This window comes from Muscardinus avellanarius, assembly GCF_963383645.1.
Source record: "Muscardinus avellanarius genome assembly, chromosome: 4".
Classification (NCBI taxonomy): Eukaryota; Metazoa; Chordata; class Mammalia; order Rodentia; family Gliridae; genus Muscardinus; species Muscardinus avellanarius.
The window spans coordinates 65,382,537-65,400,870 of NC_137789.1; the positions used below are offsets into that span (position 1 = coordinate 65,382,537).

Sequence of the window (18,334 nt, forward strand, 5' to 3'; positions counted from 1 at the left end):
ACAATAGAGAATGATATAGAATGCATATCCTTTCCTCATAATGGCTTATGATCAGAAAGACAGTTATTCACAAGAGAATTTGGCTTAGCAGCACAGGTTGACACCATGATGAAGATGCACACTCAGAACACCACTGGGCATTTCTACCAGCATGTCCCAAAGGAAAATCGAACTCAGCAGAGACAAGCCTAATATCATTTTTCAAAAGTTGCTGCTTCTCAGTAGTGTCTCCTAGTGATCTTCCTCAGATCACTGGAAGGCAATTGTGACCCCCACATACTTTCCCTCAGTTCTTCCCATAACTATTTGCCTCTTACACCTACTTCCAGTTGGCTTGCACCTTCATGGTTTCTCATCCAAATTACTGCAATAGTCTGCAGAGGTTCCACCTAATCTCACTTCTTTGTCTAATCTTTCCTACAAATTTCCGCTGCCAGTATAGTTAACTAAAAGCTGGGCCTGCCATTGATTTTCTTGATTTTTTATGACTTTTTAAAAGCTTCAATCCAGTATAAATCTATCGTCGTTGCATGTAAGGGTCCTGTGTGGTCTTGATTTTACTCGGATCTTGCCTAAATCCTCATTGTTCCCAGGAGTATGCCACCTTTCCTTAGTGGCTTCTGGACTAAACAGCTTCTTTGTTTTGCCTGGAAAACCCTCCCACCATAGGTAATTCTTTTTAAGCTTTCAAAACTCCGCCCAAGTATCATCTCTTCTGGGCAGACTTTCGTAACCCATGCCCATTATCTTAGTCTGAATTGGGTGCTGTGTATTTGTTATCATGGTTTGAAGACACAATCAGGCAGAGATAATAAAATATTCTTTCTTGGATTTTTGTGACAATTAAAGAAACTACTTAGTAAGGCCCTCTGCAACTTAGTGAGAACTTGTTTCAAAATAAAGAATCAAAAATCCCCAGACCCATAAAAAAAGATTAAATGTGCTAATGAAAAATGAATGCTGAGCACATGATAAGCATTCGATGAATATTAACTGCAATTAAATGTGTCTACTTGATCCATTTTTGTTTTATAAACTAAGATGTATTCAGAGCTCAGTGAAACATCTTAACCTATAAAGCAGAATGTATGAGATTGCTTTTTTTTTTACTTTATTCATATCTGACCAATCCTTTTGTCAGTGGATTAAGAAAAGTTTAGAAAAAAAATGATGTTAAAATCAGAAAAGTTTAGAATAAAAATGATGTTGACTCTTTTTTCTCTTATTTTTTTTCTGCTGGTTTCATAAAGGTTTTCAGTTTTAAGCAAATATCATTTTATAAATCTTTGAAATATCAGTGTATAATTTAATATGATATATATGGTTTATAATTATAAATGATTTTATACTTATGTTTCATATTAGAGAATTTTGTATATATGAATGTATAGTTACATGTTCGCATCTTACAAGACAGTAAATACACCAGTAGTTAGACTGCTGTAACCTGGAGAGAGCCCCCATTTAAAGACTTGCAAATTAAAAGCCAAGAACTGGAATCCTGCCAAAGAAAACCTATTTGCTGAGTGTGTGTGATTCTCAGTGCTAATTTGCAATTTCTAGAGCATATTCTCCCACTGTTCCCTCATTCAGCAAATATCTTGTGCCCTATTGTGTGACCCAGACAGTCAGAACCCTTCTCTTTTCTTATGGAGAGTCCTGGGCTTTGGGCACTCTCAGAATAGCCACTGGCTTTTCCTTTGCAGTGCAGCCTGCAGATGCTGGCTCAGAATAGACAGAGACCAAGTGCCTAAAACAATAAATGAAAGCATGAGTAAAATAAGCTAACTTAATGAGCATGCCTGAGCTAAGAGCTCCCCTCCCCTGATCCTATATGGCCCTGGGTTTCTAGAGGGGTCCCTCACTAGAGACTCACCTACCACCAAAGTGTACTTCTTCCTGCCAAACATATGTAAGATGAAGTCTTTCATTCCCTCTATTTAATGCTAACTTTTCCGTGTTGTCTAGTCACTTTTATATACTAACCTCTTGGAATTTCCAGCCATGTCCATTTGATATCATCAAATATTCTTCTTATCATCACTTGTTCTCTCCAAAAATAACATACTTTCATCTCAAAATGAATTATAGAATAACATGTATGTCTTAAGATTTCAGGTATCAAGTAAGATTGTTGTACTTAAACCTGTTTGGCACATGTTGAGCGGTCAATAACCATTGGCTGTGGCCATCACTGTTGCAATGAATAATAGGCTTTGTGGTTTTCTATAAGGTATAGTAGCAAAGAATTAAACAGCTACTATTAATAGATCCCAGACACACTCCTCCCGTTTAGCCAGAGAGGCTTTGCCATGGTTTGACTGTTTATGTCCACTCAAAAGTTACATGTTGATACCTCATCGCCAATGTTATGGCAGGAGGAGGGGCCTTTGGGAGGTGATTAGACCATGGTGGCAGAGTCCTCCCAAAGAGAATTGGTGCCTATGTAAAAAATCTGTGAAGGAGCTTGTCAGACCCTTTCTGCCCTCTGCCATGTAAGAACACATGGCACTTCTATGAGGAATGGCCCCTTACTGCATACTGAATCTGCTGGCACCTTCACTTCAAACTTCCGGCCTCTAGAACTGTGAATAATGAGATTCTTCTGATAACTTAGTCAGACTATGATATTTAACTATAGAGGAGGCCTGAATGTACTAAGTCAGACACTAAGTACTTTTAGAGGTGTGTTGTGTTGTTGAAATGTGTCTGTGTTGTATTTTAGATTGGTCTGGCAGTTGGTGACATTGCAGAGGTACAAAAACACGCATCACTGAAGAGAATCGCTATGCAGGTGAGCGTTATACTTATTGAAAGCTTATTGACGTTAACACTACCATAATTGTATATAGGAATAGCTGATTTTCAGAGAAAATTTATTTATATCCATATTTACTATGCATATTAACTCAAAATCAAGGAGTAATATCTTATCATGTTCTTTGGTATATCTGCTATTATCAAATATTGAGAATGATTTAAAAAGGTCCTAGAAAAATTCTGAGATATTACTTGAACTTCTTTATAGTGTCAACTATAAAGTGAGCCAGGTAGCTAGCTGCTAGACCGAGAACACATGAGGTATTATGTCTTGTCACAGACCAACTGTTCAAAGGAGCTCCTGATATTTTGGCAAGGAATTACAGGGTTCCCACAGTATGTTTTCTATTCAGGTTTTAACTGTGTCTATGAAGTTCCATTCTCTTATGGCATCCCTCTCATTTACTATATAATTTGTTGTAAAATTTGCTAGCATCAAAGCTTTCTTTATAGGTCCTTGGCTACTGAATTTTGTGAGTTAGTTTCCTATCATATAACACAAAGCTATTTCTATGCTGTTTTATTGTGTTATTTTTAAATTTCAAGGTGAATGGGAAATTTTGATACTTTGAGATTATCTGATAACCAGCTGAAATATACATTTAGAAACGGCAATTCAAAGGAAGGAAAAATGTATGCTAAAATATGCCTTTCTTTTTATTCTGTCTTTCCTTTGCTTTTCTTTGCCACATTTCATTTTCCTTTGCCATTCATTCAGCTATACATTAGCATTTATTTATTCATAAAAAATGATGTTCTGGCATATAATATGTGTGAAATGCAGTGGGTCATAGCATGAACACTCAGAAGAAGTGAAAGGATGTGATCTCTGACTTTATTAAGTAAAACATTCCTACTTATCACACCAGCAACAGCAAGATATCAAAAACCATTAGCAGCTGAATGTGATGGTGTATGCCTATAATTCCAATATTGAGAGGCTGAGAAAGGAGGTTTGCAGGTTTGAAGTCAGCCTCAAACACTCAGGAAGGCCCTCTGCAACTTTGAGATACTGTTTCAGAATAAAAATAAAATAGGGCCAAGGGTTTAACTCAGAAGTAAAATACCCCTGGGTTCAATCCCTCTGCAAAAATCAACTTAGAATCATTTTTAAACTTCAAGCTCTATGACTTATCTGTGTAGTGTAAAGAGAGCTTAGAACAATAAAGGAACAAAAATGTATGCATTAGATGGGTATTAAGTACAGAAAATAAATGCAAAAGTAATTAAGGGAAAACCACATAGAAGAAGTAAAATGAATGAGTGTTGAAAGATGGCAGGGTTACAAAGGGCAGTGGGACTGTTTCAGAAAGAAAGAACCCAGTGGGGGCAAAAATTCAAAGCAGAATTAGAGAAAACCGAGTAAGTACTGTTACACAGTCTCCTTGCCAGAAAGGAAGGTTTGTGTGAGAGAGTGATAAGGTCACTCCAGATGATGGAGAGTTCTATTCAAAAACAGCAAAACAATAACTTTGAAAAAAGAAGGCAGTAATTTATAAAGTGCTTCAAGTTATTTTGTTAATGAGTAGAGAATTACTTTCAGTTCTCAAAATATAAACATGGTATTTAAGATGATCTGCTGCTATCTTGACTAAGTAGGGAAAGACAGATAAAAGGAATAACTAATGATGGGCTATTACTCTAAAAAGATGAAATTAAGGGCTCCAGGTAAATAGTAAGGAGAGGGAATGTATCAACTTCTTGGTTGGCATGTCAGCAGTACTTCACAACTATCCTATGATGTTTTAGACTTCTAGGGAAAAATAATATATAGAAAAGCACTAGAAAACATGTCTCAGGAAAGCTCACTAAACTATAAAGTCTGTAGGGTTGGATTGAGAAGTTGATCCTGTATTATATTTAGGCTGCTTCCTGAGATCAGAAAGCACAAGCCTAGGATGCCACACTGTCTGTTCCTGGTAATGGATCTACAGCAATATTGACTAGAAAGTCAGGGAGCCATCCTCCTCATTCCTCTGAGCTACTTCTTGAGCTATATCTCAGAAGTAGAACACCCCTTACATCCATTGTGAAACTTTTGCTTGCTAACATCTCCATTACCAAATCAGAGAGAGGCAATTTGACAGCTGCTCCAGAGACAATGAACAGGGTTACCGCACACCACGTCCTTTCTGGGAAAATACTGAGCTTGAATAAATCTTTTCAATTGACTGAGCAGGTGAATGACACAATGATTGGATGATTTTTTTTTAATGTTGAGTTTCTTGAATTCTCAGTATATTCTAGATATTAGTCCTCTATCAAAGGAGTAGGTGGTGAAAGTCTTCTCCCATAACTATTCTGGCAAAACTACAATAGTTTTATGTAGTTCTTAGTTTACAATTGACTTTCATACACAGACATATATAAGGTCCTCTTTTACCAATAAAAAAGGAAACACTCATGGGTTTCATCAATTTCCTCCAAAGCTTCTCTAAATCCTTTGATACTCAGTTATGAACTCCCATATTCTGACATCAGCTTTTTTAATTTTCTCTTCTTCTGAAGTTAACGCTACTGGATTCTTCTTTTGGCTTTTCCAGTGGTTTTAGCCATTCTCCAGCATCAGCTGCTTTGTGAACTCCTTAACATTATCAAACAGTGCAATTTCAGTTTGAGAACTATTTGCATTGCCTTATTAAGTTTTACAATATCAACATTCAAAGACAGTTATTTACCTAGCTCTATTGCTAGACTGGGAATTCTGTCATGGAGAGGATGTGACTTATTTACCATCTATTGTCAATAGTTTCTATAAACTATTGACTAGTTGGTACCAATTAGCACTGGCTGAATTAAATGGCCCTCATTCCAGATCTTCAAACACTGAGTAGCAAAGATGCTGACACAAAATTTGATGGAGGACAAACTTTATTATGTAGTTTTGTAATCAATTCCTTAGTATATTTTAAATGTGTTATGTTGACTTTTGCTTCCCTGTCCAATTTGTGAATATTTGGATAATAAATATTTGAACCACAAAGAAAGAAAAATACAGATAGATAGAGGATGATGATAGATAGAGATGATAGGTAGATAGATAGAAGATGGAAAAAGAAAAGATATATTACATTAAAGACCCTAGGAGGAAAAGGAGCTCATAAAATTATTATAGAAAATTAAGCCACACATGGTAGCACATGCCTGCAACCTCAGTACTTGGGATACTGAAACAGGAATATCACGGGTTCATGGCCAGACTCAGAACTTAGTGAGACCCTGTTTCAAAATAAAAATTAAAAGGGTTGTATGTATAGCTTGGAGGTAGAATGCCTCTATGTTCATTTCCAGTACCAAAAAAAAGAAAGAGAAAGAAGAGAGAAGGAAATAAAGAGAGAAAAAAGAAAGGAATAGAGAAAAAGAAAAGAAGAAAGAAAATATATCTAACTGGTATTATAACCCAAGTACAAGAAACTATAGTTCTTCTTGAAGCTGAATCTAATAGTACGTTCAGGGTAGTAAGAACTATAAAAATAGAGGGGAAATCAGATAATGAGTGTGCTTGGGTGAAGCATGTACAGTTTTAAACAGTATGATCAGAGAAAATCTTACCATCTCACCATTTATGACTATACGTTACCTTAGAGTCCAGGTACTAAGAAGCATATGGTCATATTAGAAAGCAAATCTCATTGTAGGTAGTTACAATGGTTTCTAAACAATAGACACAAGGGGACATAAAGAATAAAAGAGAAATTTGGCAAAAGCTAAAAGAAAGTTTTAAAATATGAGAATTCAACTAAATGTAAACTCAAAGCAGAAACATTAAATGAGATCAAATATTGTATCCTCCCAAATAGAAATTATACTCAACATATGCTATGGGTAAACCATTTTGCACCTGATAGAATAGCATGAAAAATTATTGAATACTATTAGACATACTAGTCCTAATTTTTTACTGCTTACCCCTGTGTTCCTCAGTTAAGTACTCCTTCGTTTCTGAATACATGCATAACAGGAAATTCCTCAGCTATACACATTTTCTACTACAGTAGAGCCATGAGTACAGACTTTTTTCTTCCTTATATCTCTAATGTTGATCAAAATCCCCAAACAATGAACAGCTGCTTATTTAAACTGAATTCTTTCTTTAATGACAGCCCCCACATGCCCTATAGATTGCTTTTTTCTTTTTTTTCTTTTTTTTTGTCCTACTAGTAGATGAGAGGAGGGGGAGAGGTAGGGTCAGGTGACTGAGTTAGGGGCCACGGAATCCTGGCCAAACCAGCTGCTATGCATAAATCAGGCCATGAGAATCAATTTTCATCCTGTGATACTAATGATTGCTTTTGTGCAGTATAGGATTTCTAGATGCTAATTAATGATTCTTTCAATAAATCCAAATTGCACTTTAGGTGGAACTTCATACTGGCTTAGAGAAAAAGCTGCCTCTCTGGTTCTTACGCAAAGTAGATCAGAAGTCCACTATCGTTTATCCCAACAGACCCAGACAGGGGAGGTTACTAGTAAGTACACTTAATAAATATCAACACAGGTAACATGATACTGCTTGATACTCATTCATGGTGTTATTCCTAATTGTGCCCCTTCATAGGCCTTGATTCTGTTCTGCTTGTGGGAAATAGCTGTCCCATTAAGGCAATATATTCAAGAGGAATGGACACTGTGGAAATGGCAGTCAGTGGGGAGGGAGACGTTTTTCCTTTTCCAGGTGGCTCACCCAGAAATCTGCATTAATGTAATGCCCTCGGTCCTGGGAGAGAAAACAGGTGTGTGAGCCAACCATACCCTTCTTCAACCATATCCAAACATATAACCATACCTTGTATTTTTGTTGTTATTGTTTGTTTGCTTTGGTGGTACTGGGGTTCCTGGAAGCCCTTCTACCTCTGAGCCAAAACAGAGTCTCTTAAGCCAGTGCGGCTGGCTTCGAACCTGCGCTATCCTCCTATCTCTGCCTCCTAAGTGCGGGGATTACAAGCATGTGCCACCACGCCAGGCACCATACCCTGTATTTTTGATGATATAGATATTCCTTGTTTGCTTTTCCTAATTACTTGACACTTGTATTTAGGTGTAGATGTATGTGTTCTAATGATAACGTCTGTTCAGTGTAAGATTTCCAGATTCTTATTAATGGTTCTGTCTAAATTCATAGATAAAACACCCAAAAACACATATACACACACACACACATGCACACACAGAATGTCCACTGAAGAAAACAAACATATAAAATAAGAAAAAAGAAAAACAAGACCATTACATTACAATGGTTAAGTGACCTTACGAGAGTCAGAAGTTCTGAATTCTAGTTCTGGCCACACATGGCTCCCCTATCTCTATGACTATTCTTCCTGAATTCTTTGCAAGTTACTTTTCCCAGATGTAGTTATAAAATAATAAAATTGATTCAAGTATCAGTCTAGGCATTCTTCTGGCTCCACACTATCTTCTTGTCCGATTTCACTGGTGTCCATGGTTTGCAGTTGCTACCTAAACATAATTCATTTTTCTAGCTGAGAGCATGCCTTTGAGTTCCAGATCCTGTATATAGCTGCCTAGTTGACATCTCCACTCATCCACTACTTCACATTTTGGCAAGTACAAACCAGATTCCATTCCTCCCATTTCTCATCCACCCACACATCTCCCACAGAAAAAGAATAAAAAAGACCCCATCTTTCTCTGATGTTCTCCAATATGATTATTATCAATGTCACTCATTTCCCTAGGAAAGCCAGCCATCCAGATTCAATCTTGGCATTCTTTTCCCTCCTCCTCTCCCATCAAGCCCACTCCATCCCTACATTTGGACAATTGGTCTCCCTGGGTAGTCTCAGCAAGTGACATCTTCTCTTGCTTGAATGAACTCCTAGAATTACCTCACTCTTGGCCATTTCACAATTGTCCTTGACCTTTTCCAGTTTACCTGTGATTTAAAGAACACTAAATGAAGCTGGGTGTGTGGCTCAGTGATAGAGAGCTTGCCCGGCATGTGTAAGATCCTGGATTCAATCCCTAACAGCAAAGAACAAATGACTAACAGGAAGGCAATAAATTAAGACAAACTTATCATACTTAGGGCTCAGAAGGTTCTCTATGTAAAATTTCGTTCATTGGTTCATTTGTGTTGGATGATGGTTCAAAGTAGGTTTTGAGAACTGATGAATCTTACATGAGATACCAACACCCATAATAGGTATTTTTTCATGAGAATTTATAAACTTGTTCAGTTCCACATTTTCTAAAAAATATTCCCTCATTTTATCCCTTCTACATTATTTTATATTTTATTAATTTTCTCTTTTGTATGCTTTTGTTTTATAGCTTTAGAAAATACTGTTTCTCACAGCAGACTCTGAGTTCTATGAGGGCCAGAGCTGAGGCTTATGAATCTTTGTGCTAGTGAGCCTATCTTGGTGGCTGTGCTCAGAAAATAGTCTTGGCACATGCTCAGAAAATAGTCCCTGAATTGAATTCAACTTGAATAATTATTATGTTTTATCCCACAGCGTTTATTTTATTATTTTTTTGGTATCCAAGAAACAAGACTAGAGATACCAAATACTGATACATGTTTAGAAATGGAAATACTGAAACAGAAATATCGGTATGTATTTCTCTTTCTATCTGTAGTTGAGAAATTTGAAACCTTTAAATAATAATTCATGGTATACAGTTACATTGTATCTTGGCCTTTTTTCATATATTAAATTTGCTTTATTGATTGGTGTAGCTAATGAATTGAAAATTGAGACTTTTTTTGAAGATCTAACAACTTGTTGACTATTGTTCACCAGTTTGCCTTCCAAGGAATAAACGAGTGAAAATAAAAATGCTGAATTCCTTAGTCCTGGGGGCATTATCATAAACTACATTCTTCATGAGATGCATGAATTCATATAGCAAAGCTTTGAAAGCCATTGACGATTCCTAGAGTAGCCATGGAGTGGATGGTAGTTAAGAATGAGGGTTTTAGGGTTAGTTAACCTGGATTTAAACCTCTTTAACTATTTACTAATTCTGCGACTCAGGAAAAGTTGCTTAACCTTGACATGAAACAGTTTCTTGTCTATACACTGCTAATAGAAATGACAAAAAAAAAAAAAACTAACCATGAATTAAATGAATTAATCTTGTAACTGAGTAAATCACTCAAACTTCAAAAATCTATATTATCTGGAAGGATTGTTATTACCAAGAGGATAAAATCTGAGCACAGCTAATCTGGGTTAGAACACCTTTTGTACCTATGCTTTTATGCACTCAGAAGGGTCAAAAGAAGAACTGACAATAAACTCATGGAACGTCTGTGTTCTTTTAGGCTGAAGGACCTCACTTCTCTCTTGGAAAAGCAGCACGAGCTCATTAAACTCATCATTCAGAAGATGGAGATTATCTCTGAGACAGAGGATGAAGATAACCACTGTTCTTTTCAAGACAGGTTCAAAAAAGAGCGATTGGAACAGATGCATAGCAAATGGAATACTGTGTTGAAAGCTGTAAAGACACAAAGGCACTGCCCAAAGCATTAGTCAACTATCAAGGAGCTCCTTAGGGGGTGGGAGGAGAGTGCATGCCTTACTGCATCTAATTTCAATTTGCAAAGATGGAGAAAGAAATTGAAATCTGACAGGTGTCAATACATGGGAAGCAGTGGTTCCTGCATTCCGTATCAAAATAAACTATTTCTCTCTGCTCATATTTTCTGCCAGTCACCATGTATTTGGAATATCCTTACTGATATGGTCAGATTGGATTTTAATGAAAGGTAATCTCATCATTTGAATGGGTAGAAACTAATTTTCTAGAACAGTTTTAAGGGTAATAAGGAAGAGATATAATTAAGAAGCTAGAACTCAAATATCAATACTGAATCCCTGCATGATAATTATATAATATGAGATGTTAATAATAGTCCCAAGTACTAGATTGAGTTCTACCATGTGGAAAGCTTTTCTGTGTTACAAGAACCTGCAGGTGATATGCTGTGTACTGTGTCTGTTTCTACTGTAATAAAGATCTCCACCTCGCTTGCTGGATCCAGCACACCTGACAGCACTTTGAGCTATGTATTTGGAGTCCAAGTTATTAGATATTATTCTATATGAGTTTTACTATATACAATATATGTTATTATTATTTCTGTATATTTTGTTTGCCAGCAATGATAATAAATATAAAATCTATATAGTTATTTCTTGATGATTATAGTGTGGGTTTTTTATTGCATTTGAGTTTTCTGAGATTGATAAAAATGCTTCTGTCACATGTGCCTTTTTCTTTTGATGCCCAGAACATCAAGTATGGATTCACTACATACCTCGACATTGAGCTTTTTTTTTTTTCATAGTAATTGGCAGACTCTAATATTCAATAAAATTAAGTCCATTACACACATTATTATAGGAGATTTCCTGCAGATATGAGGCTTCCAATTAAGCCTTTGTGGTACCTTTATGAGAATTACATATGAATATAGCACACTTTACAGTTCCGAAACTTCATAATTTTATTTTACTTTCCCCTTTATTCTGATTCTCATGTTTATTCCCATATCATTCCTGAGAATCACCAACTCTAATGAATATGTCTTTGGCTCTTGTGTTGCATGGAAACAGTGTTGTTTTGAGTGTTTTCTTATACAAAGATGTTACTGTTCTATGGCTTCTCTATTTCTTTCTTCCCATCAGACTTTGTTTACAAGATACAAATGTGTTACTATATGTCCACCTCATGTGGGGCCTCTTTCAGTCTGTACCCACCATGCCTGTTTTAAGCTGGTTTTATGCTGTTTTTTTCCTGTTCTAGAGAGGGACATCTCAGTGGACTCCCTGCAATCGCACACATTTTCAAACACTCACTGAATACCAACAGCGATATGTACCACAACAAAACCGGACATTTTTAGATTTGTGGCCCAACAGAACAAATCACCTATTGGCAATGTTGTATGTACCTTAATCTTTAACATGAAGTACCTTTAACATTAAAGAACCTTTGTTCTTTAATTTTCTTTTTAAAAAAAGGATGGAGATTCACAATATAAGAGCAATCACAAAGAATTTTCTGATTAAAATAAGTGGTCTTTTCACATCTACTCTTCAAACTTTGCACAGTATGGGTCTTTAGTCAACCTTTACTGAGCGCTAACAGTGGATGAAACCCCACACCTGTTGTGGTGAATTATAAAGTAAACAGACTGTCTTAGAGCAACATCAAAGACCTCATTAACATCAAGAAGTTAATGAGCTAGCCCTCACTTTCTGGAGTTCTCCCCCTTTTACTCCAGATGCTTTGTTCTGCTTCCCCACTGTTTCTTTGGCTGCTTCTTCTCTCTTCCAATTGCCTTCTCTTTAAGCTCATTTGATGCTTACAACCCTGAGGTCTGTACTCGACCTTTCCCCCCAACACCTTCTCTTTTTACAATGTCGTCGTCGACATCATCATCATCATCATCACATCACATCACATCACCACCATTTCATTTATGTGTCTAGTTGACAAATTGATATAATCTCTTCTCCCAAAGTCCAGTCGTACCTTTCCACCATTCTTCAAGTTAAATCTATAAATCTGGATTGATGGAGAAGCAAGTCACAAACCAATTTCTGTTTTCATCAATGGCACCAGCATTCTTTTAGGCTCCAGGACTTGAAACTGATTTACTGTCGGGAATCCAGCCCGACAGCTGGCGGGGCTTGGCGAGATGATGAGTACCGGACGACTCGAACACAAACCCAGGAGCCGGGAGTCAAGTCAAGCAGGATCTCATTTATTTCTCTCCAAGCAGTTCTTTATATAGCACCAAGCCACGAGGGGAATTTCCATGAGAAATAGCCTAGCCTATCCGGGATAAAGATCACTAGCACGTAGTTTACAGCCAATCCCAGGTCAGTACATAAGCCATTCATGTGTGCGGAAAGCTCCTTTAAAGGTAGAAAGGGAAAAACTGCTCAGTCTCCCCACCCATAATGAATGGGGAAACCACGCCTTCCTAGCTTCCTCCAGGCGCCATCCATCTTGACCGTTTTTTGCTGAATCACTTTACTTAAAGTTTTGCCTTAGGCCGTAGGCCGCTCAGGCCGAATCTTCTTAGGCGCTGTATAGACACACCCCATCAATTTACTATATTGCCAAAGTACAGCTATAAGGCTATATGAAATATCCATGCTAAAAAGACTTGAAAGTTTCCTTTTTTCCTCATAAAGAACCTAATCTTCTTAACCTGGCTCCTCAGTCTAATTTAGTGTAGCATCCTCTTTCAGGATTCCACATGAAAAGACTACTGTTTCATTAAAAAAAAAAAAAAAAAAAAAAAAACCTGTGTGGTTTTCCATCTTCTTGCCTCTAATTATTCTCCCTTCCACCCAGCCTATCCTGCCTCTGACTCTTTTAAAGCTCAATTTCTATGGCCACCCCCACCTCAAAACCTTCCCTAATGCTTCCCACTGATTATACTCCCTGACTACTCTGAACTCTCCCAAACTGTATTTCTCCTCCAATTGGACAGCCTCATGCATGGAGAACACCTAGCTCAATAAATCCTATTACAGCTGGTTGTGGTGGCACATGCTTGTAATCCCAGTACTAGGGAGGCTGAGACAGGAGGATCTGGGTTCTCAGGCAGCCTCAGCTCTTAGTGAGGCCCTCTGAAACTTAGTGAGACCCTGTTTCAAAATAAAGAATAAAAAATAGGGCTGGGGTGTAGCTCGCAGGTACACTGACCTTGGGTTCCATTCTCAGTACTGCCAAAAAAAAGAAGATCCTATTACAACTTGTTTACAAAAGCTGATAGATAAAGGGATTTGTAAATCGTTGGAATGTTCATATGCTGCCAACTATATTTCCTTGGAAGCTGACCAACTGGCAGCTTGATATAAATTGAAGTTCCAGGTACTTTTGGATCCCATTAGCCAAACACATTTTAGAATGTGTGTTCTATAATATAAACTTCAAATTTAGAGAAAGCTTTGATTAAAATAAATATTTCAGTAGCTTGTTTGTCTTTCTTTTTGCCTTAGACTCAATTCAGCAAACACTGATGGAACGCAAGCTCTCTGCTAGTCAGAGAAAATCATCATTGAATATCTTTAGCCATTTTAGAATATTTATGTGAGCAGCTTAATTAGTAGAAGAGAACGGCTTATAAGGTCTACTATACCTCAGTTGCTGCTCAAAGTGCTATGCTTTAACTCATTTGATATTCAATACTTGTATGGTTGGTGCTATGGTTATCACCGAGAGAAATCATAACATTTCCAGGTTTAGCAGCATGTTCAAAGTCACAGTGCTGAGATAGGAACCCAGGCAGTATCTTTCTGGGCTTTTTGTTCTTCTCATTTTTAGAGCAGTGCTATAAAAATGTGTGCATATCTCACCATCCTATACCACTTGGGAAACTTTCCCAATTATAGATTTGCTAAAACTATTTATTTTCTAATCCACATTTAAATAGGATGGGACCTATATTAATCCTGAGGGCCTTTTTATTCATACAGATAGAAACCCAGTTCTGCTTCTAGATCCAGCAGTTAGAGAACCAGTCTTGTGCTCAGCCATTCCTTCTTAGTGTGCAAGAAGATGGAATGGTCCTTCTTTCACTAAGTTACTATCGACTTATTGCTCGGTATGAAAGATCTGACCTGATATTTTATCATCCTAATTTTGCCATGCCACCATGCCATTCTTGAAATGGATTTAACTTGAATTTGCCAACCTGGCAAATGACCACCAATAAAGGACTGAACAGAAAATCAGAGATCATAAATGTTTTCATCAACTGATGAATGGACAGTCCACATAACTCTATCAAATCTTTGAAATATGTTAATTTCATAACATAAATAAAGTATATTGCCTATTTGACATCTGATTTTTCAAAAATTCCAAGTGGTTTTTACATTTGTATTTTGTGTATGTGTGTGTGTGTGTGTGTGTGTGTGTGTGTGTGTGTGGTACTGACCACACACACACAAAACAGTCTTGTGGTACTGGGCATTTCTGCCTTCAGGCTATACTCCCAGACCTATTTTATACTTTATTTGGAAACAGGGTCTCACTAAGTTGCAGAGGGCCTCACTAAGTAGCTGAGGCTGGCTTTAAACCTGTGCCATCCTCCTGTCTCCGCCTCTGGAGCACTGGGATTATAAGCATGCGCCACCACACCCAGCCCCACATTTGCATTTTTAACTAGGGAGAAAGGTCACTGAAGAAGAATATTAGATGTTGAATTCTATTGCTGGGCATGGTGGTGCATATTTGATTTGGGAGGCTGAGATAGGAGGATCACGGTTCGCAGACAGCCTGAGCTACTTAGTGAGGCCCTCTGCAACTCAGTGAGACCTTGTTTCAAAATAAAGAATAAAAAATAGGGCTGGGGGTGTAGCTCGGAGGTAGAATGCCCCTAGGTTCCATCCCTAGTACCGCAAAATAAATAAATGAATAAATAAATAAATATTCTATTAAAAGGTTTTGAGGAATTTTGATAGTGTTATTTTAAGCCGGCATTTACAGTAAGAATTGGAAACATGATGATCTCTTTGTTATCAAGGACAGTACTCTGAGGACTTTGCTGATCTTTGCATGTGAAGGCTCAGGGAGTGTCTGTGAAAAGCCTGATTGCTACTTTTCATTTTCCCCAAGATCTTTACACAATGACCATAAAACACTTTCAAAACAGAATAAAATAAAGCCAAAATACTGAGTTTCCTAGAGTAGTCATTCTGTTTTATTTTTAATTATTAAGGTTATTTAATTTGAAAATTATGTTGATGGAGTCAAAACAAGGTTAGGTCCTCGAAGTTGGGTACAACTTTGCTGCTTGGATCATGTTTCCCAAGATTTGGGCATTTTTTCTGCTTGGAATGAATAAGAAAAAAAGTCAGGATGGGGTGTTTTCACTCAACCAGTAACATGGTAAGTTAAATGCAAAAACAAGTGCAACTTGCAAATATTTTCATTTATTGTTAAATAATATTTACTTTTAATATTTAAAATCATTGAAGAAACCATTATCAAAGAAAAATGTTACACATATATGTACAAAAAATATCAGAAAATAGTAATTAGCTGCAGAATTTAAGCTTGAAAGGATTTATACATATAATTTCAAACAGAAAAAAATCTAGAAATTACAAGTAGATGCACCAAGAATTACTACTAAAGATAAGTTTTAAATACAGAAATCCAATTTAAGTAGTACATTTCAAATGACAAATATTAATTACACAAATCAGATGAATAAATAGCAAGCTAGGACTATACACTGGAGTTGTGGTTAAGATATCTAGTTTTTTTTGCCGGGCATGGTGGCACACACTTGTAATCCCCATGTTTGGGAGGCGGAGACAGGAGGATCGCTCAGGTTCAAAGCCAGCCATGCTGGCTTAAGAGACCCTGTTTCCAAATAAAAAAAAAAAAAGGTATAAAATAGGTCTGGGAGTGTAGCCCAGAGGTAGAAGGGCTTCCAGGAACCCCAGTACCACCACAAAAAAAAAAAAAAAAAAAAATCTAGGTTTTTCTGTATGTGCAATTTAAAAATATTGATTAAGACAAGAAATGTCAAATGTTTTCAAATTAAATAATGAACCAAGCATGGTAGCACACCCTTGTAATTCAAGTACTTGAGAAGCTGAGACAGGAAGATCACAAGTTCACAGCCAGCCCCAGCTACTTAGTGAGGCCCTTTGCAACTTACTGAGAACCTGTTTCAAAATAAATAATAAAAAATAAGGCTGGGGTGAATCTCAGAGGAAGAATGCCCTGGGTTCAATCCCCAGTACCACAAACTATATATATATATATATTGAATGTGTCACTGATTTAAAAACACACTAAGTCACTAAAAAGCTATCATAACCTTTAAAGAAGATTTAAAGCAGTGCCATCAAACATGCTTCAGCTTAACCTCACTTGCAAATTGTATGCTCTGGACAGAGGTTTCAGGTCTGCTCAGCTAATAATGATATGATCCACAGAATTCCCAGCTGGATTTAGCCTGTCTGCACTATACTTTTAAACCAAGTTAGAGAAAGGCAAACACGCTGATTTTCTGGTTTCTGTGTATATATTTTGGCTATTTAAGGATATAAGGTAATGGGAAAAAGCACCTTTGGTTTAATTTTTCACCATAATGAGAACCATTTGACACATGCCACAGTCACACCAGATAAGACAAGAGCAATAAAACAGAGGGCAGAAACATGAAGAAAAGAATGTTCCCTGTGGTCCTACTGGGCACTGGATAGTCACTTTATGATGTTTTAGAACTCATTTTTAATTGACCATGCCTGAAACCAAATTTTGGAACAAGAAGCACCTATGAATACTTGCTAATGAACAAATGCTATAAGAAATAAAAAATGTACAGCATATCTGAATCTGTTTCAAAACAGGTTGCATGGCATATGTTTATGAAAAATGACTAGCCCATTCACAAAATTACCACCACTTAAGCTTATGTTTCAAAGACCAAGCTAGTACCAGTAGATTTAGTACTAATCACTGCCAACTACTTAGAGTAAAACTATTTGCATTTCAACTATAAATGGTGAACAAGAGATTGGTAAACATACTAAAATCACTATTTTTTCTTAAAAAAAAGAGTCAATTCTATTCAAATCAAAGTTAAGGACATTTTCATATCTGACACTTGACATTTATTTATTTATCTATTTATTGGAGGTTCTGAGGATTGAGCCCAGAGTATCACATATGCTATGCAAGTACTCTACCACTAAGCTACATTCCAATCCCTAGATATTTGAAATTTAAAGATGTAGAGAATAGATAATTTCTTTTAAAAGTTATTATGTAACCATTAATATTTATACAGAATAAATACCTATCAGCTTAAAAGCACACACACACACACACACACACACACACACACACAGTGAAAACAAAACAGGAAATATAAAAAGCTAATAAATTTTAAAAAGGAAAATATCTAGGCTCACTAAAAGTAAAAAACATTAAACAAGACCACAGAAAATAAAACCTAACTAGTTCTGACAACAAATCTGAATTTCAATAGAAAACCAAGTCCTTTCCGAGTGGGCTATGACAAGATATTCTATACTGCAGAATGGTGAGCCAGTACACAAGAAACACTGACACAGGAGTGACAAAATGAACCCAAGGGAGAAAGACAAAGCTTGACACAATTATTGCTTGCACTGATGAAGTTTTCAATCTATAAGGAAGTCACGAGTTGTTAACCTTTTTGTTTTAAAGAGTTATCAAAATATGTCAAGCTGTAACTGGTAGAAATAAATCACTGGGAGGAATATGTGGGAGAGTCTTATCACACATCCATTAGCCTAATCCCAGCTCCATGCTTACAAAGTATGTGACCTACAGCAGTTATTAAAACACAGTTGCCAAGAAATCAGGAGAGAAGAATTTTCTAAGTGAAGGCAGCTAGCAGAGGATATTAGCAACTGGAGTCACACAGGTGCCAAAATTGAGTTCTCAAATTAGAACAGGGCCTGGTTGAAAAGATGGGCCCATAAGAGAGAAAATGGTTTCTGGTACCTTTTAATCC

The 18,334-nt window shown here is 36.8% G+C and overlaps 1 protein-coding gene across 1 annotated transcript in view; it reads left to right on the forward strand.

Moving 5' to 3' along the window:
* The window catches only part of TRPA1 (transient receptor potential cation channel subfamily A member 1), a gene marked incomplete at its 3' end in the record, with an annotated part of 64,340 nt that extends 54,018 nt beyond the window's left edge, over positions 1–10,322 (forward strand). The window contains exons 24-27 of the mRNA XM_080694762.1: positions 2,726–2,794; positions 7,179–7,289; positions 9,300–9,397; positions 10,112–10,322. Of these exons, the coding sequence (XP_080550888.1) occupies positions 2,726–2,794; positions 7,179–7,289; positions 9,300–9,397; positions 10,112–10,322 (489 nt within the window). The remainder of the gene's footprint in view (positions 1–2,725; positions 2,795–7,178; positions 7,290–9,299; positions 9,398–10,111) is intronic.
* Positions 10,323–18,334: the final 8,012 nt, after the last annotated feature.